We start from the raw sequence: 21,914 nt of genomic DNA on the forward strand, positions 1-21,914 counted from the left end.
GTAATGAGCCATCTATACGAAGCACCTCGTTTGGAAGGAATCGACTACCATATAAAGGAATTAGATTAGGTGCATTAGAGATTGAATCACTATACCGCGGATTCATCGATTCTCTAGGCAAATCACTTGGAACTTAATCAACTCTCTTTTCTTTTCGGACTTGCCGATTAATCGACTGTCAAACATATTTTATCTTTCTTGTGGATTTAGAGATTAATCGATTGTGTATGGCAAATAATCTGTCATAAACCTTTTTTCTCACTTCTCCGGATTTAGAGTTTGATGGATATCTATATCCGAAACAAAGTTCAGCATAAACCTCTTGGGTTCTCTATATCAAAGATTGATCGCTATCTATATTGATTCTCTTTTTCCTGGATTTACTGAATGATGGAGCTGTACCACTAGAATCATTCCCTGTACTAAGGAAATTTTGATGAAACATCTATACGAAGCACCTCATTTGAAAGGAATAGAGTTCCATATCAAATAATTAGGATTATCAAAGCTTTACTCTCTACACCAAGGAGTTTAGGATTCACTTACTCCTCATATTCCGTGCCATGAGCTGATCACCAGTTTTCCCATTAAGTTTCGAAACAAAGTTCAGAATAAATCTCTTCAGTCTTTAGGGTCCTCTATATTAAATATTGATCGCTCTCTATATTGATTCTCTTTTTTTCTGGACTTAGTGAGAGTCCTCAGACTTAGAGGTTTTATGGACTTCCTACACCAAGAAGTTTAGGATTCACCGACTCCTCATATTCAGGACAGTGAGCTGGTCACCAATTTTGCCGTTAAGTTTATAAATTACTTTTTCGGGCGCCATTTTTTTTTTTCGAAAATACTGCGCCGAAATCCCGTTCGAAGGCACCGCGCCCGCTGCGCGGTTCCGTTAAGCGAGTCCAAAGAGTTATTGAACCCGGCTCGTTGCGTAACCGCGATGACGTCACCCCCCGCCCCCCGCGCTTCGCCACCCCGCGTCGATATTTATCGGGGTTGGGGAGGGGGACGGGCCGCCGCCGCCGCCCGACGACGACCTTGTCGCGTTACGAATACAAAAAAAACCGGACGATAAAAAGCGCCAGACGCAATTACCCGCAATACGTCGGCCATTATTATTTATGTTAATGGCGTATAGACAAAACTACTTTGTAAGTAGGCCGCGGCGGCGGGACGGCGGCGAAATAATTGCGATCGAAAGTCGATACGGCTCGCGCAAGAGCTCAGTGACGTAGGACGGGTATTTTTTTTTTAATGTTTAATTTGAAAAAAATGTTGGGTCCCCAATTCTCGAGAACGCTGATAGGAGGCCGCCGTACACGTGCGGTTCTATCTGACCAATCTTACTTATTTACGCGAGACAACCCGGAGTCGTACACGACGCCATATTAAGCGCGATAAATAAATATCATTCATTATCAATCCAAAACCGATGATTTTAAACTTGAAAATGACAAGGAGAAAATATTTCGCATAACAATATCTCGAGAGGATTTCGAGTAAAAGTAAATGATATTTGTTTGAAAAATTCCAAAATTTCCTTTTCGTTTTTTCCAAGATATTTGCCGCAGCGCTAAACAAGCAGGCTTTGAACTATCTAAAAACAATTAAATCGCCATGGTAACCGTAAACGCGTCCGTTTTCTTGCAGAAATATGTTTAAAACCGTCCAAGTTCTGCTTTTTTATATGAATGCTCATTATCTCATAAACCTTCGTAAAAAATAAAAATCTGCCCATCTCTGCCTCCCTATTTTATAAAAACATATTAAGCTACCTATATAATAGTAACATTGTAGGTTTTTTATTCGTCTCCTCTCAGTTTCATGGTGTTTAAATTACAGATTTCTCCATATTGCCAAAATGTGTTTAACAAAAATGTACTTAGGCTTTGTTCCTCAAGCGAAATTTGAAAATACAATTATGAACCATATGGAAAATACTTTGGTAAGGCCGATATATGAGGAATACCCGGTATATGTATTTCATAACTTGTTACTTTCGTCTGATCCAAAAATCGCAAATTTACGAATAATCAATGCTTTAAATAAAAACAGATTTAGTCCAGAAGCTTTAAATTCGCTAGAGTCTTTCAAAGAAAATATTAAAACGCTGATTAAGCGTTGATTTAAAATTAAACTTGTCTTATTATTATTATTAATATTATTATTATTATTAAATTAAAGTTGATAATATTTAGTTTTATTTTAATTTTTTTTTCAAATCGGTTCGTACAACTCAGAATATAGAATGCAAGGTAGATCCAAAGGTAGATACTATAATTTCTGGTGCGGGAAACGTCACTTTACCACGTCAGTTTCGTTCCCCACGGATCAGAGCCACTTTTGAATTTAGACGTTTGTCAATTCTGACGGTCATGTCAGTGAATGTATTCGTTTTGTTTTACGAAAATTATCCAAAGAAAAATGTTATGCAATATATCAGACAATTTAAATACTACGTGCTATATTTAAGCTACAATTAAAATCTAACCGACTAGTCGGTAAGTAAAGTGGCATTAATAATTTAAGTTTCCCACAGAAATTTTAAATACCTTCTCATGAGCTTTAGCGGTTTTTACAGTTTTTATATTAATATCTTGCCAAAACCAATTGTATGATTTTCAAATATCCGTCAGTACAAATAAAACCGAATTGAAGGTTGGGACCACCTGCTTTTTCTTGCTTATGCCATGTTAAAAATGTTATCTTCTTAAAAGCCCTATCCTTGGATGATTTTCCTTCCAAATAAATTCTTTTTCTTTAAATAAACTACCTAACGATCAATTGTAAAACTTGAATGTTTTAAAATTGTGTTCATTCCGATATGACATATCCAATAATACATCCCTCTTTGTCTAACGTATACAGTTAAAAAGAGACAACAGTAGCAAAATCGATCGAAACGATAAACGAAATAGGTTTCATGCCAACTAGTAAATATTTGGTTTGAATGGTACAAATATTTGTTATTTTTAATTTGTGACGCTCGTAGAAAAAGTATGGTATGCAGCACTCTTTATCTCACTCTTTTATTAAGCACTCGCCCCGCCCGTACCAAAGAAACTCGTGAGTCAAGTCATAATATATTATTTCAAACTTTTCGTGTCACCTAATATGACTTCGTACGAGAACGTGCTAAACGTCTTAATTTTTGATATACGGGGTGGTTAAAAACGAACTCAACCGTAACCGATACGATAAGCTGGCATTTTTTTCTCGAATGTTCGAAGATCATTCATAGAAATCCGTGGCCCGAGCCATTAAGCAGATTCGCTCAATGGGAACGAAAAAAAAAAAAATAACGTTTTATTCCATTTCGCCGCGTTGTTTGTTTGGCATACATTTGGCACCCGCTTAAGTATTCCCGTTTTATGTAAATTCGGCGGAAAGGAGGCGTTTATTTCGAATCGCGTATATGCAATTTAATTTTCCAACGACTCAGCTTTACAAGTAAGTCAACAAACCAACTAATAAATCCGAATGATTACACCGCAAGTAGAATCGGAAGATTTAAAACTAATCGGGAATAAGATCATTCGTAAGGAATTTAAATTTTGTTTGGTTTATTGTGAGGTCTGTAATTTGGACGGTTCCATTTTGAACCAGTTTGTTTTCTGAGCCTTCAGACAACAACAATTTTTCGATCAGGTTTTTAAGTAAACATGACTAAAATTAACAATCAATGACGTGATTGATGGGCTTAGAATTTAATTATTTGGGTTTTTTTTAGGAAATATACAAAACAATATTTATTTATTTAAGTATTATTTTTATTATCTACTTAAATTACTTAAAATTATTCACATAATATATCAGTATCACTATCGCTATCATCGCCTGTTCTAATAATTATTTGTTCTATATTGTTTGCAATATGGATATACGATTGTTCTGCTTTTTCTATATGTTTAACAAAATTTACCCAACTTTGTGGAGGGACGTTAAAAATTTCGGTTTCTATAAGTTTGAGGACATTGGACTTAACACGGGGAAAAACATTGTTACGGCGAATGGCAGATTTCAGTTGGTGCCAAACATGTTCAATGGGATTAAATATACAATGATAAGGTGGAAGCCTCAAAACTGTATGCCCTAGAATTATCACAGATGTATTCCTTTGCAGAACATCAATTAATTGATTTTTGGTATAATCTTCGTGAAAATAAATGTCATTATTATACATGTAGTTTTGGATTGTTGCTTTTGTGTCATATAGGGAAGGGGTTTTAGTGAACTCTCTACTGTGATTGTCCATTACAATGACGCTATTAAGAGGAATGTTTGGAACTAGTTTGTTTTTAAACTAACTTTCAAATAAATCAGCGGTGGTGTCTTCACGGTTATCCAGAGAAGAATCTTTAATACTTTTCGCAGACAGAGAAAGTCCGTTTGGAATCCAACCATCTTTAGAGGCAGCATGCAAAATAGTTATTCTTTTACCTCTTTTTGATGACGTGTTTATTTTATACTTAACAGCTGAGTCAACCCAACCCTTTTCCGGGGTAAGTAAATGATTGGCCTTTGTTGTTCTCTGTAAATCCTATTTTTTTCTAGATATTCCAGTCGCCATTTCCGAATTCTGAAAGATTTCATTAGATCTTGCCTTTTGTCAATTTTTTTACATCTAAAACCCATGTGTTGAATACACTTCCATAAGGTAGTTCTGCCACATTTAACACCGGTTTCATGTTTTTCAAGTCTCCGAATTAAGATATCTAATGTAGGCACGCTTTGTTCCTCGTATAACTGCTAAATTTTATATCATCTACACTCGAGAAAATGTCGGCATCGCTTCTTTTTTTCCTCGCTGAAATGGGATTATTCACAATTTTCCATACAGTTGATGTTGGAATTTTCGTCAATGTGGCCGTTTCTTCTAAAGATCTTTGCTTGCTGGCACCACGTTCAATGAGAGTCACATAAACATTGTTTATAACTTCCTTCGTCACAATAGAATAGTGTTTTCTACATTTGGGCGGGAGCATCTCCTGAGATACACTAGACTCGCACATATTTTGCATAATTCGCACACGATTCAACACACGCTGTATTACACACGAAATGAGAATAATTACTAATAAACTTAAACTAAGTAGTACAGCAAACCAAAGAATATTAAACACAGGTAGGTATAAAATTATTTTCTATTACGGACCACAATTTTACGTGAATTTAACTTCCGAAACTTTAGGTAATAATCTTGTTGCGTTGTATGTTAATGACCGCCCTTGGATAATCCCATTCAAAAGCAATTGGTCACTTTCTTATATCTATGAACAGACCATAACTTTCTTCAAAAAAAAATCATCCGCGTATGATTTGACCATGGAAGCTTATATAAGTTGACGACCGTGATAGCTCGCATTCTCTATTCTAAGGAATATTAGATAGAAGGCAATCCTTGACTCATTGTCGGTAGTTGTATTTTCATGGTAGTCGACGCATAATATTCGATTTTGTTCTTAAAGCTGTTATAATTGTCTCTTGTGCATTTTGTAATATTTGAAGCCCGGTGTGGGCCAAATATTACCAAACAAACCAAATGCTTTAGCTTATTTGGGTTTCGGCTGTGTAGCCACAGGGCGGGCACTTTATTAGAGGCTTTCTCAGGAACTACTACAAGGTGTCCGAGAAGTGCTGGATCGACATTAGTTTTCAAATTTTAAACGCAACACCCTATATATTTTGATATTTTTAGAATCCTTGCCCAAAATGTTCTTCGTAAATATGGTCTTCTACGGCACACAAAATTTTTCGTTCTAACGATTTGCGATGACTCGCTATTTTAAAATTATACAGGGTGTCTTACATTAAAGGACATTTTTTAAAATTTCGACTTGCAGTATTCATATTTTTTTTAAACGAGACGCCCATGTTTTTGATATATATTTTTTTCAAATCGGGTCAAAATACCTATAATTTGGTATATGTCCTGTACCTAAATTTAATGGTTTTCGAAATACTCACACCTAATCATATTAAATAATTTTAAAAGCATATATATCATTCTTATTTTTTAATTAATTTTAAGGATTTTTGCAAATTGGTGATCGATCTTTTTTGTAGGTAAGGTAATACAGAGAAATTAAAACGTCATTGTTTTTTATATCGTCAACGATGTGAAATAATATGTATAATTATATTTTTTACAAAACTTCCGGATTCCTCCTTCGTCGGTTTTTGCTGAGTCGAACTTGCTGACGTTTCGCCAATCATCCTGTTGGTTTCTTCAGAGCTGGACTGAAAACTGTTTTCAATCAACGAAACGTTGGCAAAAGCGACCCAGGAGGAATCGAGAAGTTTTTGTAAAAAGTATTTCAGTAGCCCGTGGATGTTTCTTTTTAAAAAAATGTATAATTATGATATGTTTAAAAATTTAAAACAAGTAAAAGCAGCAAACAGTAACTGTAACAATTAAAAAATAAAACAAAATAAAAAATCTGCATTCGGTTTTCCACATGTCCACCATTTTGAATAATACAAACATTCTCTATATGGTGTACGGGTGCTATTTTGTCGGTCTACAGTTTCTCTATTACACCTTGGTAGTTAATTTACCGCAGTGCGTCTTTCTTTATATACCATATGTTTAATGGAACCCTATAAGAAAATCCAGTGGAGTAAGATCTGGACTACGAGGTGGCCACCTGATGTTTCCCGTTTGTCCTATCCAAAGATTGTAATTTTGATTTAAAAATTCGGTGCCATATTAATTGAGCACGTCCACAAACCGGTATGGTTGTATTCAAGTAGCAGTAGAAGTTTTCATTAAAGAAAATTGGCCCTATATAAAACCTTTGATCAGTATATTCCGCACCACACTTTCACAGATTGTCTGTCTACCTTGTCGTTTTCAACTCATCGGTCCAAATTATATGACGCAAGGCATTATCGGCGAAATCCCGTTCCTCTAGATATCGCACTGGTAAAAACTTAAATGCAGGTATATCGCCGCTTGGTGGCGGACTTTCCGCGTTCGGCGCCAGATTTCTCTTTCCGCGCCGGGCGCCAAATGTGACATCAAAAACTCGTTCGTTGTACTCGTGGTAACGGTTTCTATAAATGACGAGCCCCTCTTCCCTATATTGGGTTGTCGATGAGCGCCGAAAATTCATCTATATCTTGGTGGAGGGTTACCACCTGCGCGAAAACGATTCAACCCCCAAAACTCGTAATATCAATTATGAAAATGTTGATTTATTGTTAAAATTTTAAATACTTTTTGTCATTCTTTAACGCTTGTAGGAATAAAAATTATTATTGTTATTATAAAAAATCAGATCCGCTTTTGCAAGAAATAAATTGATAACGTTTGCAATCATGTGGTAGTTTTTAGACATCCCTATAAATAAAATCCTAACAGAAATAAAAAGAATAGCCGATATGGCACTACCGTCCCTTTGAATTAGTTGGTACCGGGTACCCGCTCCGAGGGTACCGCCGCCGGGACGCCTACGCAGTACCGCTCGCATATATAAACGTGGAACCTGTTAATTTTTATTGGGAGCGATAAATTATGCGAACGGCCCTCTTGTGGGAGGATAATCCGAGGAAAAGTACGGGCAGGTACCGTTGCGGACGGTGCCTAAGCGGTACCCCGTGTAACGGGATTTCAATTTTACGACCGCGAGCGGAGAAAAAACGAATAGGCCGACCGAATGCGCCTCGCGAAACGACGTCAAAATTTCGTATCGGAATTTTAGGTGCCGTCGTTAACGCTTCTTGACGCCGTAATGTTGGGTAAAGTCTGTTCATAGATATAAGATATCGCTATCTTCGCCTGTTCTAATTATTATTTGTTCTATATTATTTGCAATATGGATATACGATTGTTCTGCTTTTTCTATATGTTTAAAATAATTTGCCTAACTTTGTGGAGGGGACGTTAAAAACTTCGGTTTCTGTAAGTTTGAGGACATTGGAGTTAACACGGGGAAAAACATTGTTACGACGAATGGCAGATTTCAGTTGGTGCCAAATATGTTCAATGGCCTTAAATATACAGCGGTAGGGTGGAAGCCTTAAAACTGTATGACTTAAATTTTTTTGCATAATTATCACAGACGTATTCCTTTTGTAGGTTCAAGCTTTGTAGAACCTCAATTAATTGCTTTTTGGCATAATCTTGGTGAAAATAAATGTCGTTATTATACATGTAGTGTTGGATTGTTGCTTTTGTGTCACATGAGGAACTGTCTACTGTGATAACTTGCATTCTCCATTACAATGACGCTATTAGAAGGAATGTTTGGAACTAGTTTGTTTTTAAACCTACTTTCAAATAAATCAGCAGTGGTGTCTTCATGGTAATCCAGAGAAGAATCTTTAATATTTTTCGCAGACAGAGAAAGTCCATTTGGAATCCAACCATCTTTAGAGCCAGCATGCAAAATAGTTATTCTTTTATCTGTTTTTGGTGACGCGTTTGTTTTACGCTGATCAGTTGAGTCAACCCACCCCTTTTCCGGGGTATCACAGGTGTCGAACCAGGTTTCAACCAAGTAAATAATTGGCCTTTGTTGTTCTCTGTAAATCCTAATTTTTTCTAGATGTTCCAGTCACCATTTCCGAATTCTAAAAGATTCCATTAGAACTTGCCTTTTGTCAATTTTTTCTAAAGCCCATGTGTTAAATACACTTCCATAAGGTGGTTTCGCCACATTTAACACCGGATTCATTTTTTTTAAGCCTCCTGATTAAGATATCTAATGTAGGCACGCTTTGTTCCTCTTATAACTGGTAAACTTTCGAGAAAATGTCAGCATGGCTTCTTTCTTCCTCGCTGAAATGGGATTATTCACAATTTTCCATACAGTTGATGTTGGAATTTTCATCAATGTGCTCGTTTCTTCTAAAGATGCTTGCTTGCTGGCACCACGTTCAATGAGAGTCAAATAAACATTGTTTATAACTTCCTTAGTCTCAATAGAATAGTGTTTTCTACATTTGGGCGGGAGCATCTCCTGAGATACACTAGACTCGCACATATTTTGCATAATTCGCACACGATTCAACACACGCTGTATTACACACGAAATAAGAATGATTACTAATAAACTTAAACTAAGTAGTATACCAGATCAAAGAATATTAAACACAGGTGGGTATAAAATTATTTTCTATTACGGACCACAATTTTACCTGAATTTAAATTCCGAAACTTTAGGTAATAATCTTGTTGCATTGTATATTAATGACCGCCTTTGGATAAAAGCAATTGTCACTTTCTTATATCTATGAACAGACCATACCGCCAACATTTACTCTGTTTACACGTTAAATGCCAGACATTGACAAGTTGTTCGTTTAAATTTCACATAGAAACGTTGGTCGAGAATAGTTGGCAATCGAGTACCACACCAATGCGTTCGCACTCCAACGTTGGCTATCCCAATTACGCTGCCCATACGTTGGGTTCCATACGGATGATTTCTATCTTTCAAAATTTCGCACTGAAACGTTGGTTTTCTATAGCTTCCTTTCCATGTTGGAAGTCCAAATTTCACAATAGAATCGTTGGGTACCACAACCTCTGATATCTGGTGTGAGTCATCTGATTCTGACGATATGACGATCTCTAGTTTGTCTAGTACATCTAGTTCATGAGAAACTGATCAGAGTCAAGATCGGGATAAACACATTGTTTCTTATTTTTTCCTGACACGAACAAAAATAACAATCGTCACTGTGGAACACCAAGTAGTCATCTGTAGTTTTAATGTATGTCTGGTAAGTTATGAAAATGCAGGTTTTGTCACAAAAAGAGGGGTTTTAAGTACATATCTGCATTTCTAAGTTAGATTTCGGTATAATAAGAGACGAAAAAGCAGATTCTGACTGGGATCTTTGAAATGAAGAATAAAAATCTACTATCAATCCAAGAAAGTGGGTTTTTAAGTAGCCATCTGCAGTTTTATGTATATTTTGGTCTGGTAAGTAATGAAAATGCAGGTTTTGACTATAATCTGCTCGAAATCAACAGCGAAAACCAACTATTTGTCCCAGAAAAGGGGGTTTTAAGTAAATAATTGCTTCTCTAAGGTAGATTTCGGTACAATAAGACCCGAAAAAGCCGATTTTGACTAGGATCTGTTTGAAATGAGGAAGAAAAACCTACCATCGATCCAAGAAAGTGGGTTTTTAAGTAGTCATCTGCAGTTTTAATGTAGATTTCGGCCAGGTAGGTGATAAAAATGCCTGTTTTGGCTATAATCTGCTGTAAATCAAGCGCGAAAACCAATTACTTGTCCCAAAAGGAGGGCTTTTCAGTATATATCTGCATTTATTAGTTAGATTTCGTTGCAATAAGAGGCGAAAAAGCAGATTCTGACAGGGATCTTATCGAAATTGGCAACTATTTGACTCAGAAAGACGGTTTTCCACCGATATCTAATGGTTTATAAATATAAAGGTTTTCGTTACTAATATTATCCGGTATTGGCAAATAACATTTAACTTCATAAAAATCAATCGAGGTGGAACAAATATATCCGTGTCACACATACTCTCCGTGTATTGGGCGAGCACTTAGAAATGCCGGGTGAGTCGCGCCGCCCCCAACAAATTTTTAGCGTCAGACGCCGTAGCGGTGTAAAACGCGCCGGCGGTCCGGCAAGCAAGCGTACCAACCTTCAAAAACAGCTCTCGCTTTCGAGCACCCCCACTTTAACGCGAGAGCCACCTGCCGCCCCGGCGTGTTCAAGCCTTTGTCTGGCTTTCGAATGCGGGCGGCCCCGGGGGCGCGACGCCATCTGCATGTACAGGGTGCGTCGCACCGGCGGCGCTCCGAAATCGTTCACGCGTGTCGCCGAATTTCAAGGTCGCTTTTTTTTTCTACGCTGCCCTCCGGACGTCCTCTTATCGCGGGCAAACAGCGCGGCCGCCATTGTTTCGCCTCCAAAACAAACAAAAGACGCTCGTTACGCGCGCGACACCGCAGAAAGAGATAAATTTTTCGAAAATTTTGAGTAATTTGAGAGCGAACATTTTTCATGTATTAATAAAAAGATTGCTTTCGAAAAACCATCGTAGCACGTAGCACGGAGCAGCTTGGTAATAAAAAAAAAACCGCTTCGTGTTTTCTCCAACAAAATCGATGTAATTTTTTTTGTGGACGCACCCTGTATAAAATGTCTTTCACATGTCGTCCAATTCCAAAAATACAGCAAACTTTGCACGGGTAACTGCGATTTAAAATTACATTTTTTCAAATATCTCGCGCACCCTGTATGATACATGAAACTTAAAACTCTCTCCGCACAATTTATGAACCGCAATTTTCAAGATCTTTTCGATTTCTTGGCCCCAAATCGACACACCCTGTACATAATTGAAAATTTCATTCTTAGAGCTTACCCGGGTCTTTCCTTAATTCGTATCAGTCACTTTCTTATATCTATGAACAGACTTTAATGATACTGCTGCCTGAGACCTCGACGTTGCATTTACGGGGACACCCGGTATGCTTCGAAATAAAGACAATTTGTTATTATTGTTGAGTTAAATTCATATTTATAACTACGGTAACCAAGGTTTATTGAGAAAAACATAATTTTGTAATGGTGATCGCTTCCCGTTTTCCCGCCAAACCGACAACTTGGCGAGGAACATCGAATCTCCATTTGTTACGCCAAAATGAATCATCAAAACGCGAATAAACACGGTCTAGACGGTGCGAGACGACAAAAAAAACATTTTTTTTCCGCGCCGACCGAAATTTTCCTCTTCAATTAAATGCCCATTACGAAACGGTCCGATTAACGCGCACCCGCGTTTTACGTAACGGCGGCGGCGACGGTGTGGGAGGAAACGATCTTTGTTTTAACCGACCGAACGGAGATCGGTATCGCTTTCAAGGCCCCCTTCGTCACATTCTAATATTAAATTTCAATGGGATATCCGATGAACGAATCCGCAACATTGTTGTTTACCCGTTGCGGACGACGTTGCCGCGTCGCCACGTTCCGACCGGACAACACCACCCTATTCTACCAGAAAAATAGTGCTTTTACAACCGACCAGTGAGTTGCCTACTGTTTACTGCCGAGCAGACCCTTACCCGTAACTTCAAAAAAACGGATTTTCTCCTACACGATTCGACGTGCGAAGCATGGCTTTTAAATTGGCCGAACAGCTGGGAAGGAATCGAGACTAGCTGGTTTTCCGTGACTTAAGTTATTTGTTCAGATATATCCAGAGCTGTCAGTGAGAAAAGCAGAAGGGGTGTCCATTAATCGATCCTTGGGTATGAACAAAAAAGACGTACAGGTTTATTTCCAGCTGTTAGAAAATACTCTCACCGAAAACAATCTTATGGGAAAACCTGGACATATTTTTAATATGGACGAGACTCGTCTGCAGCTAAATAATAGGCCGGGGCATGTCATAGTTAAAAAAGGATCTAAAAATATCGCAAGTATCAGCTCCGGTGAGAAAGGAGAAACTATCACAGTTATAGCTTGCTGTAGCGCGGAAGGTGTTTTTTTCCCCCTACCTGCGTTGTGAAAGGTAAAAATAAAAAGCAACAGTTCGAAGATGGAATGCCACCTGGATCCTTGGTTTACATGTCGGAGAAGTCGGCCTACGTTAATAGTGACATATTTTTTAAATGGGTTAAAGATCAATTTGTTCCCACAAAGCAGCCAGGGACAGTTTTGTTGTTGCTGGATGGTCATGCTTCACATTGCAGTAACGTGGAGATGCTAGAATACTGTGTTGAACAGGACATCATATTATGCGACTGTAAATAATGTAACTTCAGCATTTAAGGCTAGTGGAATTGTGCCTTTTAATCCCAGATGAAGCCTATTTGACTGAAAATAAGATCGTAGTTGATGCTATCCCTGATCCAGTACAAAATGAACAAAATCTTGATGGTGGTTCTCAAAGTTATCCTGAAGGTTTAGCTGATGATAATCAACAGCCTTGCTGCGGTTGGCAGACTGTAGATGCACCTGTACCAGAAAATCAAAAAAACGTCCTGCAAGAACCAATAAAACTACTCCTGCGAAGCGTACTCCTGGAAAATTACCGGATATCATCTCGCCTGTTCCAGTTGTTTCTGATGAAGTTAATTCTGTTCGACGAAGGGGCAAACAGCTGGCAGAAATTTTAACTTCAGAAGCAACAATTTCCGAGAAAAAGAAAAAAACTGATAAGACAACACAGAAAGGAAAAAACATTAGTAAAACAGAACCAGTTATTAAGAAATCAAAAATTACTAAAATGAAAACTAAGAAAGTTACGCAAAGCTCCTTATCTTCAGACGACGATTTAGAAGCACCGATATTCGATGATTCTTCAGATGATGTCGATGACGCTGACGAGGCTTGCGCTGGTTGTAGAGAGGAGTATTCCCAAACCACAAAATCTGACGACTCTGTTCAATTCTTACGTTGCTCCAAGTGGTTTCATGATTCCTGCTCCGAGTTTGTTAACTTTTGCGATGAATGTGGTTTTCTGATGTGCAAAACAAAGTGAAATTTTGGCCGAAAACCTTTTTTTTTGTTGCGCCATCTCACCTCAGCACTGTGTTTTTGTAAAGTATTTTTATTTTTTTCAAGAATTGAAACGTTTATTTTTCTCTTGATTTTATATGCAGTTATAATTTCATTCGCAAATTTTCAAACTTACCGGTAAGATAAATAGGGTACAGCTACTTTACCCTAACCCTTTGACCTATGCAGTGAAAATGCCCGAGAATCAGGTCTACGGTACTGTAAAAGACTTAAAACGTCTAAGCAATAAATGCACTATATTTTTGGTCGTATTATATCATATTATGCATTCGTTCATCTAGAGAACTGCTGAAGTACGGATGACGACACTGCCTAAACATTCGAAACTTCGATGCAAGTCCCGGATTCTTTAGTGAACGATATCCTTCACCTTTACCACACAATGTATTCATTCGTTTAGGGAACAACTAAAGTACAAATGATGAAGCTACGGAAACATCCGAAACCTCGACGAAGGAGTTGGACAATTTAGTCGACGATACCCTTCATTTCCACTACATGGGGTGTTCATTCGATGGACATCTACTTCATTTATACTACATACACTTGTGAGGACAACATTTATACTACATAGAGTATTCGTACGTTTGGGGAACTACCGAAACGTCTGAAACCTCGAAGAAAGTTGGATGGATACTTCAATGGATGAAAGTTTGGCAAATTATTGGAGTACAAATGATGAAGCTACCGAAACCTCCGAAACTTTGACGAAAGAATTGGATACTTTACTACCACATACCGTGTTCATTTATACAATACTGTCTTGAACCACTCACAGACCACGTCCACCAACCAATAAGCTGAACTGAATTAGCTAGGAATTTGAGCCGATATACCAATCTAAAATGGTATAAAGGTATAGCCTCGAACTGTAGTTAATAGTATATGTGGTTGCAAGTTCCTGGTGTTCTGTTATTTCACTTTTTATTTTCTCGTCGAACCTTGACGCCAGTTACCATTCGGCAAACTGCTGGCAGAGCTGTAATGCTTTTAACGTTCTTTATAGTTCTCATTATACATTGTTCCCATAAGCGTAACACCAGTGAAAAGTGCAAAACTTGAATGTAATGAAGAGCTAACGCGTGTCGTAAATCCCCATATGTTACTTGCGGAGGAGGAGCATCTCTTCTCTTATGCCAAGACATTAAAGCTCTTATAGAATATATTCATCATTGATTAGGAAGGGAAAACCTTCGCTAGCGACTCGTGTAATACCATCATCTAATATTTCGCCAGTCAATAATCTAGAGTGGTGGGCGGTCCTTCGTCGGATTCCGCCAACCGCGACCCAAGTAAACGCCGGTTCGTTGTAGACTTATGGATGGGCGTTTTTTTTCTGTTGCAGATGCTGTCGGTGGTGAGTGCCGGTGCCGCGGCTGGTATGGGCGGCATGGACCGGCTCCGTGGCGGACGAGCAGCTAGAGAATTGGCCGTGACGAGGGACAGACAGGTCAGACTACACGCGGTCCACACGGACCTAGCGATCAATCTACCGCCCAGCATAGCGCTGCCCGACGGCGAGGAACACCACCATCACCATTCGTACGCGGCAGCGTCCAGACTACAGCTTAGAGATTCCGAACAGGTATATATCGCTACCAGTTCGCGCCCTACGAAAGGATCGACCATGCGGAGCACAGAACCATAATTTGGTCACAATTTTTTCTTCTTCGTCTTTGGAAATCACATTGATTCAACCTCTGGACCTCTTTTTCCTTTTATGTTGTATAATTAGTTCGATATGATAATTTCTAGTTCAATAATAAACGCTAATGATATCTCTCAGCCATCGGAAAGGTCCAAGTCTAATATGGGTAGTAGTATCTGTTGCCGACTACGAGGGACACGCGCTACGGGACCACTTCAAAATTTCTTCTTCTCAAAGTGGCCTGTGGATATTGCCAATCACGATGATCCACCTTATCTTACTGACAGGGAAACGAAACAGGCTACCTGAGGTTCTTCATCGAGGATATACGGAGTCGTCTTTGACCTCTTTTTCCTTCTATTTTGCAGTGTATAATTAGTTGGACATGATAATTCCAAGTTCAATAATAAACGCTAATGATATCTCTCAGCCATTGGAGAGATCCAAGTCCAACATGAGTAGTAGTAGTAGTATATAGCCGACACGTCCAAAATTTCTTCGTCTAAATGTGGCCTGTGGATTAATATCATATCACTGTCGGAGGTTCTTCATCCAGGATATGCGGCGTCGTCTTGGACCTCTTTTGCATATATTTTGCCCTTAGCCTTTGGAGAAGTCCAAGTATAAGAGGGTCACTAAAAATAATACTCCGAAATCAAATATATGGGTGGTTGTATCTGATATAGAAAGCTAGGACACGCCCTAGTGAGGCGGACCGCGCGGGGCGTGACCGCTTACGGTGGGCGGGGCTAAATATATCGCGGCTCAATGGATAGATAGATAAAACGTAAAATACAGTAACACGTTCGATGTCTTTTTGTCATTCCGCGAGTACGGCGGACGAAAATAAGAAAGCGCGCGCGCTGGCCCCGCCTTAAAATAGAACTCGGCGCGGGAGACGCGGCTATAGTCGCGTCTCTCTCCGCGTGCCGCGAGAGGAAATTTATAGCCCGGGCAACATTGTCGCCCCGAGAACAAAGTAAGCGATTTTTCGAAACGGAAAGATTCCGGACCGTCTATATACCGGGGCGGTTCGCGAAGTTTTACGACGTTGCCGTTACAGTGCGTCACGTTTTCGTGATCCAAGGCTGTTGAGGTGTTGATATTTTATTAAAAATATATAAATACAGGCTGATCAAAATTTATCGTTTTTAGGATTTCAAAACGCTTATTAATGATTTTATTACAAAAAAATGATCCTACATCTAAACATTTTTTTTTTGTCAAAAGAACATGTAACGCAGAAAATAGTAATAGGCGCTTTTCTCGATATTGATCATTGTGTTTTGAAAATCCTTGTCTTTGCATAACGTTCTTAACTGCGGCCCAAGAAAAATATCTTTATCTTGGCATCAGACACGGCTGGAAATTTCTCGCCCAAATATTTGAAACACTGCCCATTTTTGTTTAGGGCTTTAACATACTGCTTCATCACGCCAAGTTTGATATGAAGACGTGCAGTAAAAGTTTTTTGGAGTCAACTAGTTATCCTATGAGCACTTTAAGTTCGCTCTACTTAAAAACTGCAGGCTCTCTGAAATCTGAGTCATCTGGGTCGGAATTTCGATTCCTCTGATTCTGACGATATGACGTTTTCTAATTCTTTTGGGCGGTAGGTATCGGTACATCTGGTCTTTGAGCAACTGGTCGAATAACAGAGTCAAGATTGGCATACATAATTTGTTTCTTTTTCAAAAATAGCAATCGTCACTGTGATTCATATGCTACCATGGGAACACCAAACAGTATGAGGACCCAATTTTATTATTTTAATCAATAACCAATATATATTATTTTTATTGGTGCATTTAGCATTTACTTACGTTAATAGAAGAAATTTGAAAACCAACAGATGCCAGAAGATCTGGTGCATCTATCAAGTTATTAAGATGTCCAAAGGTGTCAGATACAAAAGCTTCATAATCTCCTGGTAGTTTATTTCCTCAAATGACATTCCCAATTTAAAACCCCCTCTAAGGAACTTACGCTGCACACGCTCTATTTTTTCCTTGTGAATTGCATGGTATTGCACCACAAAGAACCTATCAAGATCCTCCTGTCAGTCAAGAGGTGATGCTATGCAAATGCAAGAAATTGGCAAAAACATTTTTTGGGTCATTAATGAAAACATTGAAAAGGAATGTAGGAAGATGTCCCCCTTGTGGGACACCAGACGTCACAACAGTCTCTAACGAAATGTAATTTTTTACTTTACTGCGAAAACAATTTAAAAAGTCTCCAAAGATTCCAATCACTGAGAGCTTTCCTACTTACCCTGTCGAAGGCCTTGGAGAAGTCAGTATATATAGCATCTACCTAATATCCATTCTTAAAGGCCCCCAACAGCTAACGTTTTTAAAATGAGGGGTGACATAATCGGAAACTATACCCTCAAATATTTTTGAAAACAAGTAGATTTTAGAGATTGAGCGATAGTTTTGTATGTTAGCCCTGTCACCATCTTGGAAAATACATAATAATACAAGATTTTTTTTACAATATGAAGGAAAAACGCCGCAGCTTAGTGAGAATTTAAAAATATGCGCTGTTGCAAAATCCCATCATTTAAAAATTATGCCTGACGTGAAACAAACATATTTATGGCGTTTTTTGGAAAAAGGGTCCCCAAAAATTAACAAATGAACAAAGAGCTTCCTAATATCAAAATCACTGTATGTTACGAACGATTCGTGTGGTCTTGTAAGTTGTAGTAAGCTTTACGTTATTTCCAGGAGTCGGAAATCTACCAGAAGTGCATACGACCGCCCCCGAACCGGACCGTGCTCGAGAGCGAATCGCCGCCACCCTACCGGTCCAGTTCGGCCAGCGTATTAGCCTCGTCGTCGTCTTCGTCGTCGGGGGGCAGCGATTGGTCGTCGGGAACCGCCCCCCTCGTCGTCCGTTGCCACTCAATGTCGTCGACCTCGTCGTCGATGATGTCGAAAACGATGGGCTCGACGATATCCAACCACCACCACCACGCCGCGCAGGGCGGCGTTCCAAAGACTGATTTTTTACAAAGAACTGTTAAAATATTCACCGGGAAGAAGACGCCGACGCAGACGGCGACGACGACGACGACGACGACGACGCCGCCGCCCGTCGTCATAGTGCCGACGACGGCGTCGAGACAGAAGAGGGAGGCGAGGCAACCGCCGCCGGTGTGACAACCGCCCCAATTTTAGATGACAAATTTTTTCCGTGAAAATTTAGTTGATTCCATTTGACGCGCGACGAGGGGGCGGGGAAGTCGTCCGCCGCGCCTCGCCCGCCCCCCCTCACCCGCAGCCGTCGCCCTCGACATTAAAACAATTAATTAACTAGGTACAGGTCTAGAACGTAATAAAGATTATTTATATATATATATATACACACACATTATGTATATCAGTGAATAATGGACGCTACTGTATGTGGTTCAGTGTGTAAAAGAAAAAAAAAACAAAAGAAAAACGCATACTTGGATTGAGGGACTTGGGCATGTTCCTATATTTACGACGATGTGTACTGTGTACATTTTACAGCGGACTTGGGGGCGGGTATTGGGATGGGAGGGAGGGGAGCAAACACGCACCGGACGTGGAAGTCTTAGTTTTTTTTTTAAATAAATTAATTGATAATTATAATATTATTGCTAGTCTAATCGATTATATTATTGTCTTGTTATGACGGCGGTCTAGTTCAATTTTTTCTGTTAAATATGATCGATAATATCTATGTAATATATATATTTTATATATATACGACAAACTTCTAATCCGCTCCGCAGAGGATGGTCGCGTGACCTCCTACATTGGTCTGACAAAATTCTAACCTGGAAACAGCTGTTAATCACTGACCTATCCCGATATTAACCACTTTTTCGGCTTGTAACTCTAAAATTTGAGTCTGCGACTCAATTTTCGATTTGGTGAATCTATTTTGGTCGATCCCCTAATTCCGAATGCCGGCACTGAAATTGAAATTGAAGCTTGAAGCTCCAATTCGTTTTCGATTCAAATCGAAAGCCACTCCTAGCATTCGCGCAATACTCAAATTTCAATTTTATAGCTCCGCTTCAGAGGTTTTACTCAAAATTCACAAATTTTCAGTTTCTTCAGCGTGTTTTCCAATTTAAATTGAAGCCCCAACCCAAATTCATCATTAATAGCTCAAAAATCCTCAACTTCAACTCTAATTCAGCGACTGAAATTTGAGTTTTGCAGCTCTGTTTTTTTGCAGACTTACAATTATAAAACTTCAATCGCAGCTTTCAGTTTTAAATTTAAGCTAGTGTTAGGCTTGCGTCTCACCTTTAAGCTCCAAATTCGAGCTTTGCATTGAAGTTTGCGACTGGAATTTGAATTTGAAGGCTTAAATATCGGCCATGGTTTTGGAGATTGTAGCTCAAAATTTCCCAGCATCGGCATCGATTGAAGTTTAAATGTTCCCGCTCAGATGTAAATTGCATCTGTTGACTTCCATAACTAAGTTTCAAATCCCCCCTCTACCACCCGACACCAGACGAAGCCCCGCCTCTCGGAGCGGTTGTCGCGTATAAACGAAAATTATAACGTAAAAATGATTTCCGCGTAAAACTAAGACTGAGCGCAAACGTATGTAAAGTAATAAATCAAAATGGTGCAAAAGCGTTTTTGCGAAGATCTGAGACAGGGACGGCGCGCGGGGATTTAGCGAAATTATTTTTGTTTTTTTTTCTCGCATTCTTCTGTTTACTCTTTTCTGCGTTATACAGGGCGCGCGGAAATTCGGAGCTTCGGAGAGGTTTTTTTTAATGTGCTCCAGTGGCGTCCGTATAATTGTTTAACGAAATAACCGTAAAGTTAAAACTCTGCTCCCGAGTTTCGCGCGCCGCCCTGTATATCGTTTTCATTTTCGCCGATTTTCGTCGCTAATTAGAAAAGAAAACAATCGAAACTATCGACGATGCGCGAGCGGGTCGCGGTGAAACCGGATCACCGATTTTGGCCGTCGGCAAAAACTGAGAAAAAAATCGAATTATCTCGAGAACTGCGCACTCCACTCGCGGAATTTTTCGAATAGCACTTCTTAATTAAAGATATAAATATATATGTTATCGGTTTTATCAAAAATTTTTCGTTTAAAATCAATTACGAGTACCGTTAAATATTCCCGATTACATTTTTTTAAAAAAAACTTTAGCTTCAGATAAAACCGATCGTCCGAAAACGCAACCGAAAACTAAAAACCTAAAAATCAACTAACGCCCACGCCCGGAGGGCTGTATTTATACGGTTGTGGAATATCCCGGCGCATCCGCCCGATATATCGATTTCGCGAAAGTTCTCGAGATTATCGAAGAAAATTAACCGGAAAAAAATGGCCGACCTAAACGATTCAGAACATTCAAGGCCGTTTCTCCCGGTCGGCTCGCCGATACGTTTGTATTTTAAAAAACCTATGAAGCATATTATAAAACGGTAGACGACAACATTAAAGTAACGTTAGAGAAGCATAAGCATTATTGTGATGATTATAATAATTATTTAGGTGCTTGGGAAACATATGTGCATTTAAACTTCAACCAAAAATGTTAATTTCTCCCCCGTCGGAATGGACAGCCACCCCGGAAATTGTTTTGGATGTCACGCGACGCGCCAAGGTCGTTCCAAGGTCGGCCACTTTATCAATCGACCTTGAACGGACCAAACGCGATGCGCTTGACCTTCGGGCGCCCTTGGGTGTGTCGGCTTCGAACTTGAGGGGCGCGGACCAAGGTCGTCCGAAGGTCGACGCACGTTACCGGTCGACTTGGAACCGACGCGGACGACCTTGAGAACGTCAGATCCGACCTTGAAAATTCGGACTGCCCTAAATTAGGTCCGCGTTTAACGGAAGGTGCATTTATGACCGGACGCGGTGCAATTTTCGCGTATAAGAAGAAAATGTAATTATTTTTTCTGTCCCCCCTCCCCTCGCTTAAACCGCTAAGCGACCGAGAATAGGAAATGGAAAACATTCGTTATAGTTTTAAGTTTTTGTACATATTTACGCGTTAAGGAGGAAACACAATTACCGCATTATTTATTTTTGTCCATGTATAAAATAGAAACGGAAAAGACGTGGCGAAACGACTCCTTAGCCGGGCCGCGGGGAGCTGTAACTTTTTTTTAATAACTATATTTATATATATTGAAAGGTGTATAAATTATTTATTAAATTCATATTATTACGATATTGTTTTATATATTAGCTTTTTTTACGCCTAGGGAGTTGTTTTGTACAATTTGACTCGAACTGACTTTTTAGTATTTATTGTTTCACCTATATTATATACATATATTTTTTTTTCGTTTAGTCCCAGTTTTTTGCATATATGTTCGACGAGAGCCAAGCCGAAAAAAAAGTCTTCATAACAGCAAAAAAAAAATTGTGATTAAAGTAAATTTTACTATTATGAAAATAACAAAATTAATTAAAATGTTTTTGTATTAGTGAATTATTAAAACATCTGAAATTGTATCACCCCGCGAGTTTCATTTTCACCGCCCCGACGACATCGAATTTCGGCGGATGCGCCGGTCGAGCGTGCGAGAAGCCGTCAGCGCTTTCGCCTGGCGCCGCTAGGTGGCCTTACCGGACGAGTTTCCTTTGGTGCGTCGAAAGTGCCTGGTCATTTCTGCAAAGCGATCGTAACGCTTTTTAATTTCCGCAAAATGCAAATGCGAGCACGATATCGCTCGATTGCAGTTTTTTTTTTAATCTCTGTGATGATCACCGTCGCC

The 21,914-nt window shown here is 39.2% G+C and overlaps 1 protein-coding gene across 2 annotated transcripts in view; it reads left to right on the forward strand.

The window, feature by feature from the left end:
• LOC132707336 (low-density lipoprotein receptor class A domain-containing protein 4-like) overlaps positions 1-21,633 on the forward strand; it is a 115,670-nt gene extending 94,037 nt beyond the window's left edge. For both annotated transcript variants that reach the window (XM_060679147.1, XM_060679148.1), the window contains 2 exons: positions 14,866-15,105; positions 17,901-21,633. In XM_060679147.1, coding sequence (XP_060535130.1) covers positions 14,866-15,105; positions 17,901-18,335 — 675 coding nt within the window. In that variant the 3' untranslated portion in view covers positions 18,336-21,633. The remainder of the gene's footprint in view (positions 1-14,865; positions 15,106-17,900) is intronic.
• The last annotated feature ends 281 nt before the right edge of the window (positions 21,634-21,914 follow it).

The sequence above is a fragment of the Cylas formicarius genome, unplaced genomic scaffold (assembly GCF_029955315.1).
Source record: "Cylas formicarius isolate icCylForm1 unplaced genomic scaffold, icCylForm1.1 PGA_scaffold_9__14_contigs__length_23061073, whole genome shotgun sequence".
NCBI lineage: Eukaryota > Metazoa > Arthropoda > Insecta > Coleoptera > Brentidae > Cylas > Cylas formicarius.